General features: G+C 43.9%; 1 protein-coding gene across 1 annotated transcript in view; it reads right to left on the bottom strand.

Moving 5' to 3' along the window:
* Positions 1–1,635: 1,635 nt before the first annotated feature.
* The window catches only part of LOC141117822 (ETS translocation variant 3-like protein), a 54,888-nt gene continuing 37,936 nt past the window's right edge, over positions 1,636–18,587 (bottom strand). The window contains exons 3-6 of the mRNA XM_073610857.1: positions 16,087–16,324; positions 14,384–14,567; positions 13,038–13,158; positions 1,636–3,548 (exon numbers count right to left, since the gene is read on the bottom strand). Of these exons, the coding sequence (XP_073466958.1) occupies positions 2,962–3,548; positions 13,038–13,158; positions 14,384–14,567; positions 16,087–16,324 (1,130 nt within the window). The 3' untranslated portion in view covers positions 1,636–2,961. The remainder of the gene's footprint in view (positions 3,549–13,037; positions 13,159–14,383; positions 14,568–16,086; positions 16,325–18,587) is intronic.

Genomic DNA, 18,587 nt, shown 5'->3' with positions numbered 1-18,587 from the left:
AAAATTGAAGTTTTTAACTTCATTAACCATTATATAATGATGATACTTGTATATGGCCGGAATAATGGTTCTTATTAGAAGAGGTCCTGTCAATTTGCCCATTCACGATGATTGTCAATTGGCCTATTCAGGCCAATTATCCAATCATTGGTCCAATCTACTGATACTCACCTATTCAGCAAAACTCCATTGCGCCTTTGTCTACTTCGACTGCTAAACAAATACCAGGTGCTTCTAGATATGTGACCACCTCCCATGTGGCAACACTTGGGTCTAGTGGCCAGTCCCTAGGCCTGAGTACTGTCATATGATGATCACAGCTTACTCTAGGCCTTTCTCAACTTTTTTACCCATGCGGAACCTTAGAAATAATCATCAGGTCTTCAGGAACTCCTACTAAAACCAATTGATTTAGATCAATGGGGAAAAATACATTGGTGGCGAGTAGGAAGAACAATCCTTACATTGGTGGCGAGTAGGAAGAATGTTCCTTACAAGGGTGGCGAGTAGGAAGAATGTTCCTTACATTGGTGGTCAGTAGGAAGAATTTTCCCTACATTGTGGCCAGTAGGAACAATGCCCCTTAAATTGGTGGTCAGAATACCAGTTTTACATCCAAAGCAATCATTGATGTCATGCAGCTGGCTCTGCCAAGTAGTGTTGGCTCAGAAACTATGCAAGCACTGTTGAATTGGAGGTCAATCAGCCACAGATCAAGGAATCCCTAGCAACTTTTGGAGGGACCCTAGAGTTAGCCTAGGGCTAACTGGCAACTTTTGGCCCAGGGTCAAGTACAACCCAGAGGCCTATGTTGCAGTGACTCAGCCCCCCTCTCACTCTCCCTCTTCCCTGCCTCCTTCCAACCCCATCCCAGGCTGAAACTCTGCTCCAGGTACTCTTGGCTCAATGGGCAGGGCAGCGCCTGCTACAATGACTCTGGGTTCCTGACCTGGCCGGCAGGGGGCTGCAGGGGGGAGCTGGGGTGGCTCAGTTGGGGCTGGCCAGGTGGAGGAGATCCTCCAGTGGGGCACGGAGCTGGCCTCTGCTCTGACATGTGCGTGCACTATCCTGCGCTCTTTTCTCGTCCTCATCCCGCACTCAGTAGGACACCAGTGGAGACTTCTTACTCCTCTTCACCAGAAAACTTTTAGGCATGTCTGCGCCAGAAGTGGTGTGGCTTTTTTACAGGGCATCAGAGTGGCCCAGGGAGCAATTGCCCCCTTGTCCCATGGCCCAGTCCGCCCCTGGTTTCACAGAACTCTGGTTGAGAATGACTGCTCTAGGCTCTGACACCTGCTGACATTAGGTATTTTGGTGACCACTGCAACAAAGAAATGAGTGCCGTGGGATCCCTGGAGAGGTGATTATCAGTGGGTTAGGGCAAGAAGGGCACATGGTCACTGTAATCACCGGAGACAGAATTATTAGTAGGCTGGGGGGTAGGCAGAAGGCAGCTTTTACACTGATGTTGTTACTGAATGGTCAAAGCGTATGTGTCTCTTTTTGAACTTTAAACACACAAAAAATCGGGTTGTCACATCTTTATTGACCTTTTTTTAAATAAATATGCAATTTACATTTATATACAACCATCACATTGGTGCAGTCTTATAATATAGAGACTTACAGAACTGGACAAACCCTTTTTGTAATACATCAGCCTGGGGCTCTTTAACTGTTGCTGCCTTTTAAAATAGGAAAAAGTAATGTTTTAACAATTTACATAAATTCAATCCTTAATGATTAGTTGACTGATTCAGGTGTCGGGCAACTGGGACAGGGAAATGTGACAGCCAGTTGCCAAAAAGAAAGTTAAAGAAGACTTCACCCAAGTGAATTGTCAACAGACAACAAGCACATATTTTCAGAGACAGCTTAGATGGAATCAGAAAGAAAGAGATTGGGATTGAATCACTCAAGGAGTAGAGGCTGTTCACCTAGCACAGTCATTGTTTACGGAGCAAATAAGGAAACAAAAAAAATAAAGCTATGTTTAGTTCAGTCAACTTTTTCAGCATGACTGTACCCTGTGCACAAAGTCAGATCCATTTAAACACAGTTTAATGAGTTTTGCGTGGAGGAAATAGAGTGGCAGGCACAGTGCCTTGACCTCAACCCTACTGAAAATCTTTGGGATGAATGGGGAACGCCAGTTGCTTCTCATCCAACTAGGGCTTCTCATCCAACATCAGAACCTGACTTCACAATTGTTCTTTAGGGGGCACAAATTCCCTAATGCCGCGTACACACGACCGGACTTTACGGCATACTTTGCCCGGCGGACTTTTCGACGGACTTTACGACGGACTTTCCGAATGAACGGACTTGCCTACACACGATCAACCAAAGTCCGACGGATTCGTACGTGATGACGTAGTAGTGTTGGCTCAAGTAGTTTTGACTGGACTCGAGTCCATCGGATAGATTTGAAACATGTTTCAAATCTAAGTCCGTCAAACTTTTGAGAAAACAAAGTCCGCTGGAGCCCACACACGATCGAATTGTCCGACGAAATCCGGTACGCTGGACCAAGTATGCCGTAAAGTCCGATCGTGTGTACGCGGCATAAGACACACTCCAAAATTGTGTGGAAAGCCTTCCTAAATGAGTAGAGGCTGTAATACCAACAAAGGTTGTAATACCAAAAAAGAGGGAGCAAACTATATTAATGCCTGTGGTTTTGAAATGGGATATCGTACAAGTTCTGAAAGGTGTGGTGATCAGTTGTCTACAAACATTTGGTCATATAGTTTATCATGCACTTTGCTAAGTGAACTGCCTCTACTTCGTCCACAAACCAACCCCGCTGTGTTGTCTTAACTTGAGAATTTTAACCCTACTGATGAGTTTCTTTAGCTTTCTGATTATTGATGTCTCAAGCTATGATTCTGAGGCTTAAAGAGTATACACATACATTTTACATAGAGATTAATGTCTGTAGATCTTTTATACCAAATACTCCTAGGCAGGTTTCAGCAGCCAGTTCTTGGTGGTAAATGGTTGGCCCGCTTCCACTGGGCGCAGCTTACTTTGCACAATGTGCGTTTCAGATGGACTTAAAGAAACCTTTATGGTTTCTTTAAAGTTTTTCAGCTTGCTGTCCTCTTCTAAAGGCTTATACTGGCTCTCTGGGTCAGGTTTCACAGTTGAAGTTGGCTGGTAGTTGCTTTTCACCTGTTGGGCCTCCAAAACAGGTGATATGATAGGCTGGTTCTCCATGGGTGGCATGGTCTGTTGCCCTAAAAGTGAGTTTGAGTGATTGCCTTCCATTAACCTGTCATGTATCCCCCTATGGCCAAGGCTCTGAAATCTTTCCTCCAAGGACATCAACGTTAAACTGTGGTGGAACGTGTGGCTGGCACACAGTGGCCACTCAACTGAGCCTGGTAGGGTGGCTGGAGTAGAAGAGTAGAGAGGTCGCCCAGGGTGGAGGGCTACCCCAGAATTGTGAAGCTCTGTGGATGTGCCAGGTGAATGGAAACGCCCACTGCGCAGGCCAAAGTAGCAGCAGGAGCCTGAGAAACATGGAGTAGGAACCAAATTGCATCCTGGAAAAACAAGAACAGAAAAAAAAAGTTTTCTCAGTAGAGGTCTATAATGTATATAACTAAAAACGTACCTCAGCTGACGTTTCAAGTGAACCTTTTGCCAGGCAATGGACACCCATTTACTTATTCATGCTTACCAGGTTTAAAATGAGCTTTAATACAAGTTCTCATTGGCCTGTATAGCTGCAGGTCCTGTGGAGTAAATACCTTCTCAATGTTCATAGAAGAAGCACTAAAGTCATTAAATTAATTTATTCAGGCAGCTCAGCTCACCCTGATCATCCTTCCCAGAACCCCTGATCTGTGTTACATTAGAGATTAGAAGACTAGAAGGCTGCCGAATCATTTCTGGGAGGTGGGAGCAGAAGAGCTGAATTGGAGAGTCACTGAGTCACTCTACCCAATAAGGATCCGAGACAGCGGCTGAAGCTGCTGGACCCGTCCTCGATGCTGGGACGAACGGGTTCAGGTAAGTAAAAGGGGGGCTCTGGGGGGCTGCTGCAGCACAAAAGGTTTTTCACCTTGATGCATACCATGCATCAAGGTGAAAAACCTTGAGACTTTACAACCCCTTGATGAAGAAGATGAATTGCTACACAGTGTCTGACGCTAAGGAGGTCAGTAAGAATTTGTTGTGAAGCCCAACTGTTGTACAATTCTACCTTGCAGTGTGGCTTTACCCGGACTGCAAAGATAAACTGCTCATTTAGGACAAGGGACATAGAAAACCCTATCCTCTGCTTTGCTTGACTGGTCCCCACTGCATCCTCTCCCCTATGCTCCAGTGTTATAAGGTCATAATGTCATCTAGACCAATGCAGGGCGCATTGCATGTAATGATGTCTTGGAACAGTCCACCTCTGGAGCTTGGGGGAGCTTTGTCTGCTGGAGGAGTGGAGGACCGGGTAAGTAAAAGTGCTTTTACTCTTCCCTAGAGTAAATGACCAGTTAAGCCTTGCAGTGTGCGATTTCCTGGAGTAGGGTTATAAAGATTATTTATTGCTTGTCAGGAATATGTAAATACTTGAATATTCATGGCCTGACCACTGGTTCACTGGTGTGTTATAAAGATGATAACGTGGCTCCTCAATCAATATTATCATGTGACATTTTAACATTTTTTAGCTCAGACCTGTCCCATGCAGGGTAAACCAACATCCTCACGTTAATGCCTCCCTCTCCAGCAGCACATACTCACCTTGACTTCTCTCCCTCACTCTCTGTTCAGCCACAGAAGCAAGGTAGATGCTCTACAGCCCTTGTGCCCAACTTGTGGCCCTAGGGCCAGGGCTGTAGTGGGAACATTGATTAAGGTAATAGCATTAATCTATACTAGCCTCATGTAACATGTTCCCAGTCTCAAATTGTCTTCTGCAGCATATCCCCATCCAAAAATGTAGCATGTCCACACTCTCTGACCTTCATTTCCTCTATTAGGTCTGCTGTTCCTGACAGTCCTCTCAAGCATTACATATATTTTCCTCATTCAACACCACGCTATCAATCACCAGCACTTTCACATGGTACTACTATTGACTGGAATGGTACCAGCTGATTGGAGAAAAGCCAATGTAGCACCAATATTTAAAAAGGGCCCAAAATACATCCCTGGGAATTACAGACCAGTTAAATAAATTATAATATTAATTTATTTATCCGTGATTCTCACACATTAGTATGGGACATGATTAGTGCTAGCAGCTGTCATCATACTATTATAAGATAGGGGATCTTTGATTTGGTAGCTCGCAAGACCTTTACTACTATAATTACAGACCAGTTAGCCTAACATCAATAGCATGTAAACTCTTGGAGGGGATGATAAGGGACTATATACAAGATTTTAGTAATGAGAACGGTATCATTAGCAGTAATCAGCATGGATTCATGAAGAATCGTTCTTTTCAAACCAATCTATTAACCTTCTATGAGGAGGTGAGTTGCCATCTAGATAAAGGAAGGCCCGTAGATGTGGTGTATCTGGATTTTGCAAAAGCATTTGACACATTTCCACATAAACGTTTACTGTACAAAATAAGGTCCATTGGCATGGACCATAGGGTGAGTACATGGATTGAAAACTGGCTACAAGGGTGCGTTCAGAGGGTGGTGATAAATGGGGAGTACTCAGAATGGTCAGGGGTGGGTAGTGGGGTCCCCCAGGGTTCTGTGCTAGGACCAATCCTGTTTAATTTGTTCATAAACGACCTGGAGGATGGGGTAAACAGTTCAATCTCTGTATTTGCAGACATCACTAAGCTAAGCAGGGCAATAACTTCTCCGCAGGATGTGGAAACCTTGCAAAAAGATCTGAACAAATTAATGGGATGGGCAACTACATGGCAAATGAGGTTCACTGTAGAAAAATGTAAAATAATGCATTTGGGTGGCAAAAATATGAATGCAATCTATACACTGGGGGGAGAACCTCAGGGGAATCTAGGATGGAAAAGGACCTGGGGTCCTAGTAGATGATAGGCTCAGCAATGGCATGCAATGCCAAGCTGTTGCTAACAAAGCAAACAGAATATTGGTATGCATTAAAAAGGGGATTAATTCCAGAGAAAAAACGATAATTCTCCCGCTCTACAAGACTCTGGTGCAGCCGCACCTAGAGTATGCTGTCCATTTCTGGGCACCAGTCCTCAGGAAGGATGTACTGAAAATGGAGCGAGTACAAAGAAGGGCAACAAAGCTAATAAAGGGTCTGGAGGATATTAGTTATGAGGAAAGGTTGTGAGCACTGAAATTATTCTCTCTGGAGAAAAGACGCTTGAGAGGGGATATGATTTCAATATACAAATACCGTACTGGTGACCCCACAATAGGGATAAAACTTTTTTTGCAGAAGAGAGTTTAATAAGACTTGTGGCCACTCATTAAAATTAGAAGAAAAGAAGTTTAACCTTAAACTATGTAGAGGGTTCTTTACTGTAATGCCCCGTACACACGGTCGGACTTTGTTCAGACATTCCGACAACAAAATCCTAGGTTTTTTTCAGACGGATGTTGGCTCAAACTTGTCTTGCATACACACGGTCACACAAAGTTGTCGGAAAATCCGATCGTTCTGAACGCGCTGACGTAAAACACGTATGTCGGGACTATAAACTGGGCAGTGGCCAATAGCTTTCATCTCTTTATTTATTCTGAGCATGCGTGGCACTTTGTTCGTCGGATTTGTGTACACACGATCTGAATTTCCGACAACGGATTTTGTTGTCGGAAAATTTTATATCCTGCTCTCAAACTTTGTGTGTCGGAAAATCCGATGGAAAATGTGTGATGGAGCCTACACACGGTAGGAATTTCCGACAACAAGGTCCTATCACACATTTTCCTTCGGAAAATCCGACCGTGTGTACGGGGCATTAGAGCGGCAAGGATGTGGAATTCCCTTCCACAGTCAGTGGTCTCAGCGGGGGGGGGGGGCATCGATAGTTTCAAGAAACTATTAGATAAGCACCTGAACGACCGCAACATTCAGGTATATGCAATGTAATACTGACATATAATCACACACATAGGTTGGACTTGATGGACTTGTGCCTTTTTTAAACCTCACCTACTATCTAACTATGTAAGTATGTAATGGAAGAGGAGTGAGGCAGAAGCATCGGGTATTTTTTCGCTCCTAAAGAGTGAACAGAGCAGTTGGGGCAAAGGAAAGGTGAGCAGTAAAGCACATCCTTGGCTTTTTCCTGCATAGATAGGCTTGATTTAAAGCAGGGGTGTCAAATGAAATTTCATTGCAGGCCACATCTAGAGTATGGTTGCTCTTAAAGGCCCCATTGTATCTCAATTGCACTACATATGGAGTGCAGGGTTCAGGAGTGCATTTTGTACAGAGTGCAGATTTCAGGAGTGCTCTACATACAGAGTACAGAGTTCAGGGGTGTGTTACATACAGGGTGCAGGATTCAGTGGTATGCTACGTACAGAGTGCAGAATTTAGAGTACGCTATGTACGGGGTGCAGGGTTCAGTGGTACGCTACGTACAGAGTGCAGAGGTTAGGAGTATGCTACATACAGAGTGTAAAGTTCAGGGGTGCGCAGTTTAGCGTGCAGGGTTTAGGGGTGTGCTGTGCACAGTGAGCAACCCCCCCCCCCAAAGCTTCCTTGCATCCCTACTCTCTCCTACCTGGCCTGGCTCTAGTACCTCCCTGTGTTGGCAGCTCTAGTACCTCACTGTGTAGGCAGCTGTGCCTCGCCTTGCAGGGAGATCGTTCTCTCTCTCAGATTCTGGAGACCTGTTCCCGGCGTAGCTCCGCGTGCGTGCAGGGATCTCTTATATATGACAGCCGCTGAGAGCAAAGCTGTCCCTTGTATACAACGAAGGCTTCTGTATTTACAAATGACAGCGGGGAGCAGTAACGGAGGGTGAGAGCCAGAGGTGGTGGAATGGAGTTCCACCATGTTTTTGTCGCAAAACATGGGTGCGAGGGCCACATGACAAAGCCTGATTTATCCTTGTGTTTGACATATGTGATTTAAAGGATACCTACTGTATACCCAGAAGCAAAAATGTAATTTAGCTACCAAAAACTGTTATATTGCCATAAATCCTTTCATCCAAACTCTAAATTATTTCAGTTATTATTTTGAAAAGATGTAAAAACAAAAGTGCAACACCTAGGTGATCAAGAATAGATATAACAATCTCTGGAATGACAAAACAAAGTATAAACAATATATTTATAACAAAAACAATACAACAAAAGGGTGACTTTAAGAAGTGCATAAAAAGTCCCACAAGCATGTGACTCTTCTTAGTGATAAATAAATAGCTAGCTAGTATCCCCAGAAGACCTGCATGCGCACACAACGCGTTGGGCAGAGCTAAGTGCTGACGCCGCGCCGCCACATCTGGGACCGATGGCCACCTTAGTAAGTGATTGTCCCCACATGGTAGATTTACACTCTGCTATACCTGTAAACTTTGATGTATGGATTTAAAGTGATTGTAAAGTCTTGTTTAAAAAATAAAAAATAAATAACAAACATGTTATTCTTACCTGCTCTGTTGCAGTGGATTTGCACAGAGCAGCCTGGATCCTCCTCTTCTCAGGTCCCTCTTCGCTGCTCCTGACCCCTCCCTCCTGTTGGGTGCCCCCACAACCAGCAGCTTGCTATGGGGGCACCCAAGCTGAGTCACAGCTCCGTGTGTCCATTCAGCCTCTTCTATCCCCTAATTGACTAACTGACTTTGATTGACAGCCGAGGGAGCCAATGGCGCTACTGCTGTCTCTCAGCCAATCAGGAGGAGAGTCCCGGACGGCTAAGACACTCGTTGACATTGCTGGAGAGAGATGGGGCTCAGGTAAGTAATAAGGGGGTGCTGGGGAAGCTACACACAGAAGGTTTTTTATCTTAATGCATAGAATGCATTAAGATAAAAAACCTTCTGCCTTTACAACTCCTTTAATGGATGGATAGAAACTGAATTTACAAATAAACGACTACACTATGGGGGTTATTTACGAAAGGCAAATCCACTTTGCACTGCAAGTGCACTTGACAGTGTACTGAAAATGCACTTGGAAGTGCAGTCGCTCTAAGGCCCCTTTCACACTGGGACGGTGGGGGCGTCGGCGGTACAACAGCGCTATTTTTAGCGCTGCTGTACCGTCGTTCTTGCAGCTGTATTCGGCAGCTAGCGGTGCGGTTTTAACCCCCGCTGGCGGCCGAAAAAGGGTTAAAATCCCTCGTACAGCGCGGCTATAGCCGCGGTATTGCCGCGGTATAGCCGTGCTGTCCTATTGATTTCAATGGGCAGGAGCGGTTTAGGAGCGGTGAATACACCGCTCCTTCACCGCTCCAAAGAAGCGGTTTGCATGACTTTTTTCACCGTCCTGCCAGCGCACCGCTTCAGTGTGAAAGCCCTCGGGCTTTCACACTGAACAAACAGCGGAGGCTGTTTAGGGGCGGTTTGCAGGCGGTATTTTTAGCGCAATACCGCCTGCAAACCGCCCCAGTGTGAAAGGGGTCTAAATCTAAGGGGTAGATCTGAAATTAGTTGAAGCTCTGCTGATTTTATCATCCAATCATGTGCAAGCTAAAAACCTTCTGCCTTCTTCTAAAATGCTGTTTTTTATTTTCCTTGCATGTCCCCCTCGGATCTACAGCGACATTACTTCCAAGTGCACTTTATGTGCAAAGTGGATTTTCCTTTAGTAAACAACCCCCTATATACCTTTTCTGTGGCTCCGGTGTGGTGAATGTTCCTCCTAGGGCTTGATATATTGGCGGTGCTGGCGGTCCCCTGTGCGACTGGAGGATTACAATGCAAGTGGATTCCCATACTGTGATGCCTTGTCTTTTCTAAAAACGCTGTCTGTTGCCTTTCTGATGCAGCTTAATAGCTGGTAAGTGTGCAAAGGTGGTAGTTTGGAACAACATGTGGTGATATATTCAATTGTTGGATGAACACTATACAGGGATAACCGTTGGAGTTATTTATTTATCACTAAGAAGAGTCATATGCTTGTGGGACTTTTTATTAAAGTCATGCTTTTGTTTGGTTGTATTTGCTATAGTATATTGTTTACACTTTGGTTTCACATTTGTAGAGCATTTGTAGAGCACCCCCTAAGAAGCCGCAAGTAGAAAGGGATCTCCCGCCCTGCACAGCCAGGCACACTGCATCTTCACAATTACACTGTTGTCAGGAAACAGTCCAGTGCTTTGTTTTTTGTGTGTTTTATTGAGGGGAATAGGGTTAATATGGGATGCCCACTTGACTTCAGGGACAACTTCTTCTGTACAGTCTATTTACACACGCCTCAGCTTCCTCTAGCACATCACTTGCTTGCAGCTCAAAAATCCCAGGACCAGCTGGCACCATGTTAGGTGATTTGACAAAAATGCCCAGTTAGATAAAGTGAATGCCCATTACAGGCAGGGACTGTGGGCCCCTTGGTTGTGTAACAAATCCTAATTCCCAGCTGTCCTTCTATGGCTACTGACTTCAGCACCATCTCTTCAGGCATGCCAGCCCAACTGGCTGCAGCTGCCCCTTTCACTAGCCCTCCTGGCTAAACTTACACAGTCCTCCCAGACTGACTCTACATCCACCTCAGACTGCTCTTACCCAGTCCTCTCTGGCTGCCTCTCAGTCCTCCCCGACTGTCTCACTCACCAGCCCACCTGGCTGTCTTCTCACTGGAGATCTCCTGGACGTGCTCACTGGCTCCTGCTGTCCTCACACCTGCTCCCATGCCACTGGACACGATTCCACCTTGGGATATCAGAGGATTCCTCCTGCACCTGAGCTCCCAGGCACAAGGTCACCCCCCCAGACTAGGGGGTTACTCTCAAGGGCCCACCAACAGTCTCCTAGCACTCCATCTCCAGCTACCACCTGAATTCTCCTGCCTTTCTGGGCTGACCCTGAGTATTTGAGGGGCCCTGCCCCCTGCCAACCCATCTGTTGGGGATTGGTCAGGGCCCTCATGAATACTCCAGGCAGCTTCTCCTAACCTCCCTCCAATTCTTCTGGAAGTTTCCAGAAAGTTCCAGAAGTAGGGGAGAGGTACCAGAGATACTGCCTGTTGAGTCATACCAGCCTCCCTGGATCACTCACCCTGACCCAGATGCAAACACTGGCTTGGCTGCAAGCCAAGCCAAAACATTTTAACAATACTAACAAAAATCCTAACATTACCTACGCTAGCACACTAGAGGGTGCTACACATTATAAGATTGTTATATCCATTCTTGATCACTTAAGTGCTTTTCTTAGGCACTTTTCTTTTTACACCTTATTTTTCTTTTTACACCTTATAAAAAGAACCTTTTGGGGCATACATACTTACCTTACTAACCAACTAAATATCGTACTTGTTTGATTTTAGAAGCTAAGCAGGGTTGGGTCTGGTCAGTAATTGGATGGGAGACCGCCTTACCTTACTTGCTAGCTGCATAAACATTCTCCTTTTCCCTACCGCTTACTATTTCTTTTGAGTTTATTATTTTGAAAAAACAGTGTAAAAGAAAAATAGTGGGGGAAAAATACTTGTATCTAAGCATGTGGGTTATATGGAAGCTCACAAGCTTTCTGGCGGGATCAACGGTCATTGTCTGCTCTTATCAAACAATTATAACAAAACACTTCCAATGGTATATCTAACAGGCCAAACGGTAGAACATAAAAGAAGTTCATTGTTAGGGTTTACATATCCTCTATTTTTTTTTCAAATGTACATAGAATGGAAACACACCAATAAGGCGTGAAAAGCTAATAGTAAACAGATATTGATATTATGGAGATGGGTCATAAACTTATGGCTAAACAAAGTCAGTTGACAGATGTGCTCATACAACTATAATTGTAAAAATATACATGCCTTGAGCATTTTTATTAAAAGAAAATTTGCAGGGCAGATCTGGCACTAAGACCTTGGCACTTTAGGATTGCCATGCAAAGGGGATCCTGTGTTCATCTAGAGCAGTGGTTCTCAACCTGGGGGTCGGGACCCCCTCGGGGGGTCGAATGATGATTTGCCATGGGCTGTTCCTGAAGCCCGCACCACTCTCCCAGCCTTTTTGCGGCCACCCAGCTGGGCTGTTCCTGGAGCCCGCGGCCGCCCACTCAGCCTCTTCGTAGCTGCCCATTCAGTTCACGGCATGGCTTAGGGGCATAAACTAGAGGTCAGCTGACTGGTGAGGAATGTGAAATGGGAGGGGTTGAAGGAGACCCAAACTCGGAGACACAGTGAGTAACACTACCTGTGATTATAGTTGCCATTAAAAGTCCCCACTACAGTTCTCAGATCAGCAGATGACCTTAAACAAGAGCACCTAAGTTGGCTAATCAGAACTCCCCCCAGCATTGCCACTCATCCCAACTACCCGCCAGCACTGCCACTCATCCCGTTCCCCCCACCAAGGAGTAAGAGAAGGAATAAAAATAGAGAATACATAGAAGGGAGAGGAAAGTGGGAGGAACAAAGAAAAAGGGAGAGGAAGAATAAGAGAACAAGGAAGACGGCTAGAGAGAGGGATGGGGAAAAAAACAATAAATTAGGATAGAGAGAGAGATAAAAGGAAAAGAAATGAGAACAAAGAGAAAGAGTGGTACATCCTAAAATGTACCATAAGGGGTTTTAATACTGTACAAGTGGAAGGGACTCAGGGAGCGCTAAATATCTGTGGGTTGGGGGCGCAAATTATTTGTCTTGCCTTGGATGCTGATAACCCATGCTACGAAAATAATTTTACTGTCAGGGGTCCCCACAACTTGGGAAATTTTATCAAGGGGTCACTGCACTAGAGAGGTTGAGAACCACTGATCTAGAGTTAAACATTGTGTGGAGTTGGCCTATGGTGTTGCCTTGGACTAGAGAACCATTCTTTCCTCCCCTAAGTGCTGGGAGCCTCATAGAGTGCCAAGGTCCGGGTACCAGAAATCCATGTCCTGACAGCTGGGCACTGCTGGAGGGACGATGGCTGTTGGAAGGCTTAGAATAACCGATTACTATGTGACTTACTTGCAGCTCCCAGCGTTTTCTTCCCTGCGCTGTTATCATACTCCATCGGATTCTGGGGAACTCTGCGGCAGGTAAGTTGGTCTGCGAAGAGCTTATGCGCTAGGAGAGTGTTCTGTAACACCTGTAGTGAGGGTAATGGGATCATTGTAAAAAAAGCTTTATACATAAAAAGATAGACCAGCCATTCTGAACAAGGGTCCCTTCAGAGGGTGCTAAGAGCTCCTTGAGCTGTGGTTAGTTGACATAACTTTTGATGGGGCCTTCATAGATTTGGGACCAATGCCACTTGGCAGAGTCAGCTATATAACAACAATTTTTTTTTTAGCTGTCTACAAGGGTGACATTTTGAGCACCACTGTAAGTGGGGCATTCTTTCCACTGACCACCAATGTAAAGGACATTATTCCCACAGACCACCAATGTAAGCAGCATTCTTCCCACTGACCACCAATGTAGAGGACATTATTCCCACTGAACACCCATGTAAGGGGTCTTCTTTCCACTGACCACCAATGTAAGGAGCATTCTTCCCACTGACCACCATTGTAAGAGGCAATCTCCCACTGTCCACCAACGTAAGGGGCATTCTTCCCACTGACCACCATTGTAAGAGGCAATCTCCCACTGACCACCAATGTAAGGAGCATTCTCTCACCGGCCACCAATATAAGGAGCATTCTTCCCACTGACCACCAATGTAAGGAGCATTCTCTTACCGACCACCAATATAAGGAGCATTCTTCCTACTGACCACCAATGTAAGGAGCATTATTCCCACTGGCCACTAATGTAAGGAGCATTCTCTCACCAGCCACCAATATAAGGATCATTCTTCCCACTGACCACCAATGTAAGGAGCATTGTTCCCACTGGCCACTAATGTAAGGATCATTCTTCTCATTGACCACCAATGTAAGACGCATTTTTCTCACTGACCACCAATGTACGAAGCATTCTTTCTCCTGACCACCAATGTAAGGAGCATTTTTTTCTACTGACCACAAATGTAATTTTTATGTTTACATTACATTTTACACATCATTGTAATCTGATTAGTGAAAACGTATTTCTGACTATTACTGTGGGTTACAACTCATTTTAGATGAGCATTGGTTCATGCACTGCCTAAGTGAATGAGTGTATATAAGCACCAGTTTATTAAACAAAAAGTGGCAAACTGAAATGTTTATGTAATAATAATAATAATAATAATTATTATTATTATTATTATCATATGTTACTATTATTATTATTAACATTGTCATCATTGTCATTGTAGTTTCTCTTCTAGCTTGAAATATGTACAAATGTATTAAATAGGAACTGGAGCAATGTCTTTGCATTACCTCTCTTTGAACACCAGATGGCAGTACAGCTGTATGACCCATATTGTTCCCCAGAAGAAGGGACTGTGAGTGGCACCTCATGTCCCATAATGGGTAGTTCACAAAGATAAGTTTGCTGAAGTTAAACTTGTATGTGAATCTTTTCCCTTTTGTCTTGTGCAGTATTCTCTTATTGTAGTAATATCTGAAAGCATAACATTTAATGATGAAAAACAAAAAAACAAAAATGTTTTAGGATATAATACAGTATATATGTACATTTATTGCATAGCACCTACTTTGGAGTGCTTGTCATACTTTTTAAACCTCCAGAGAACAGATTATAGTTGTGCAATATATATATATATATATATTTTTTTTTTTTAATGATTGACTGCAACCAGACCTAATTTTTTTAGCTCCACATTCACAACTTGATTTATTATTAGGACATTACGCAGCTCTGCTGAACCAGTCACCTCCAATCATGGGAAATTAAAATGACCATATTGGTGCACCCTTTATTAAAGCCTCTCGAACCCTTTATTGAAAAAATAACTTTTTTCTTGATAGAGTGGGAATATGGTCAAATTTTGTTAGCCTTTTATTTCTGCTGTGACACCATTGGGGAGATTTTCTCACACTCCCTATTCAGGTGACACACGTATAAACAAATGAATGGGGTTGTCACCAGAATAGAAAGGAACAGGAGCAATAAAACATTGTTGGAAGTTCTAACCCTTCCTCGCACTACTAACATTGTATATGGGATTGTATGATTTTTTTTTTTTTTTAAATTGGTTGAACTAGATGGACTTGTGTCTTTTTTCAACCTGACTAGCTATGCAACTATGTAACAGTATGTTGTTGTCTATGTTCTATATGGTGATGATGTGGCGAGTACACTGTCATAGTACTTTTCGAGCTCTACACTGCACAAACAGTCAGTGGCAGTAGTAATTCCAAATTATATAACTTCAGTTGTAAAATGTTCAGAGTTCAGCCATATATATGATTAAACAACACACAAGCCCTGATGAAGTTTTCTTAACCCCTGAAACGCGTTGTATTTATTTTTTATCGTTTATTTAATAAAATTTGGACTGGTAGGGTGCCTCTGTTTTCTGTATAGTAGGACCTCCCTCTTATGACCTATAACATAGGTGTTCTACAAACACCTATGATATAATATATAATTGTTTTTATTATTATTATAAACTACTTCTATTATTCCCTGCCTCCTCCTGCATTTTGTGCTCCTTCTCCTTGGCTGGATTAGGGTGTCTGCTGAAGGTCTATCTCCCTGGGGGGGGGGGGGGGTCAGTCCGGGGCGTTGTATGTGAGCCTGTGAGTTTATGAGGATGGGTGTCTTTAAACATTGATGTTTCCTGATGAAGCTATGGGCGAAACATGTCAAAACCACCAATTAGAGCAAAACTCACTAATGGGACCTTGAATCTGCTCTTATTGACTAACTACTGTTTTCTAAACTAACACATTCTTTTGTTTTGGGTTTTGTTAAATAAAAATTCCATTTGGTAAGATTTGTGTTTTCTTCATTGGCATCTTAAAATTCCCACTTTCTTTGATTGTTTTAAATTGCGGTTGGCAAGAAGTTAATTCAAATATGTTATAAGTCATTCTACCAAACCAGAGCTTTCCTGTCTACACTGATGGTGCTTTTATGGCTTGAATTTGCATGTTATTAAGGGATATCTTCTCACCTGAGTGCCCGGCTCAGTTTGTCATAGTTCATCTGGGGTTTACATTTCCGCCGGCCCCACAGCCTGGCCACTTCATCAGGGTCCTTGATGACAAACTCGCCATACTCCCCCTGCTGCCAGGCGATGACATGGCGGAACTCTTCCTTCTGCAGCAGCTCCAAGATGAAGTGCCACAGCTGGATCTGACGGGAGCCTGGGCTCGATTCTGCCTTGTATGCCCAGTCAGGGAAGGCCAGACCTGATGATTGAAAGCGTTTTTAATGAATAGAAACTTGTACAAAGAGAAGTATGCATTCTACTCTTGCAGATCCTCAAATTCCCAGTCACTTGCCTAGAAAAAGCATGCAGGCATAAAAGTTGTTAATATATTTTTGATAACTTTTATATGTCTGCATTGGTCTCTTCGATAATAGTAGTGTCCATGCATTTTATAGGGATATTTCTTATCTTCTGTCATATTGATGAGAAATTTATCTTTGTTTGTTTTATACTTGGGTATGTAATGCCTTTTACTATTGTCAATATGTTAATTGTTTCCATATCTGTTATCATTTTATTGTTTTTGTACTATGACAAGGAAACCAATTTAAAAAATGTAATAAAAAAAATAAAGTCAGGACACTTTACTCGCATACTGTACTTGTTTCAAGATACTGGGGTTGATTTACTGTTCTCCTTGCAAAATCAATCTTTATGATGGAAGGGAGTTTTTACTAACTGAATGTGGTGAAAATTTCTTTGCTGTGAAAAACCAATCACAGGCAACGAATTAAAAAACAAACAAAAAAACTCCACTATTTTTGCTTGCACATGATTGAAGGATGGATGCCAGTCATTAAGACAAGTGAAAATTCCCTTGCAAAGTTAAAATGTTCCTAAACCCAGGAGTCTGCATTCACCATATCTGGTCTCCCACAGTACACAGAACATGGAAATGCAATTATTTTAGTAAATATAAACTGCTAAATACCTTTTCTGATCAGCAGTATATAGCAGTCTTGTGACTTCTATCAGCGTCTGGTTTAAGCTTGCAGAATGATTTTTCTTTCTTCTGTCTGTCCTATGAGGCTGCAGGACCCCTGACCCTCTGTCTGGACAGTGCTGATTGGCCCTGTGCCGATCACATGCACCCTCCCAAGGGTAAAAAATGCTCTCTAGCAATACACACCAAACTGAGCATGTACAGAGTTACTCCAATAGCTCTGTGTTATCAGGAGACATATTGGGGACTGTGGGCGAAGGGAAGGATCAGAGAAAACAGGATCAAACAGCCTTTTTACACAATGGGCAGGATTAACCCCTTAGGTTCCATGGTGAGTATAACAAACATGCTTTACTGCATATACAGACTGATTTTACTGTTGTGGGTCTAATATCACTTTAAAATACAACTAATCTCCTTTAGTATGTAGCACTGTCCCCGTAGGGCTTGCTGAGTGTTGACTTCTTAGGCCTCGTTCTGTTTACCTACAGCTGGTTGCTAATAGTCTCCACTTTGTTGCTGAGGATTCCCACTTGGTTGCTGAGGGTTCCCACTTGGTTGCTAGGTGTTCCTACTTGGCCCACCCTTCTCCCGCTTACTCGTTACTCAATGACCAGTCCAGGCTATTTGGGTATTTGTGTTTTATTTTAGAACTTGGATGGGAGAAGGAATGAGTGGGATACTCCAACTGGAACTATTCACAAAGGATAAGGACAAGTCTCACTTGACCTCACCGGGTTATTAGTAGAAGAAGTCACACTGCCTACCCATACAGCCACATGTATGGAGGAATTAAGTCTTCTTGCTCTCACTCGCAGCAGACTTGATGCACTACATTATCTTCAGGACACTCTCTAGCATCCCCTTTACTGACACCCTTCCACTGACTCTTCTAGCTGAAGGGGGCGGCCCTCACTCGACAGGCCACAAAGACACAGATCTGTACTCACAGTAGGCAGAATCACATCCTTCCTGGTGTCTCCCTTCCATTCAGCCCTGCAGGACCTCTGGGTTCAGCTTCTCTCTCTCTCTCTCTCTCTAGGCCCCTGGGTCGACCACCCAAGGCCACGCAACCACCTCCGCGGAGGAGAGGGCAGCCGTCCCCTCCCTCCTGGACTCTGTTCCCCAGCTCAACTAACTCTGAGCACATGTACTCTGGCTTTATATACAGTATCCCAACATGCAATGCAGCACTTTTCCTCTGCCAATTGCCAGGGCTGTAACAATGCCTGTGCACTCACTTGTCAGGTCCCCTCCCACTGTTCAATATGCCTCCCTATTGGACCAGGGAGGGAGAGTCAAACAAGCTGAGCTGCATGTGAGCACAATGAGCAGACCTAACCAATAGATTCTGCTCCCTGGTAGGCAGAGAGCACTCTAAGTTTTACCTGGCCATTTTCCTGGTAAGCAGAAAGACCAAAAACTATACTCTCTTCTAGCACCTACCTAGGAGGGTGCTACTAGTAGATCAACCTCATTGACTCCAAAACTATCAAAGCTTTTGAGTCACCATGAAAAG

Source organism: Aquarana catesbeiana, linkage group LG13 (genome assembly GCF_042186555.1).
Source record: "Aquarana catesbeiana isolate 2022-GZ linkage group LG13, ASM4218655v1, whole genome shotgun sequence".
NCBI classification, from domain to species: Eukaryota; Metazoa; Chordata; class Amphibia; order Anura; family Ranidae; genus Aquarana; species Aquarana catesbeiana.
This window is presented reverse-complemented; position numbering and strand designations above follow the sequence as displayed.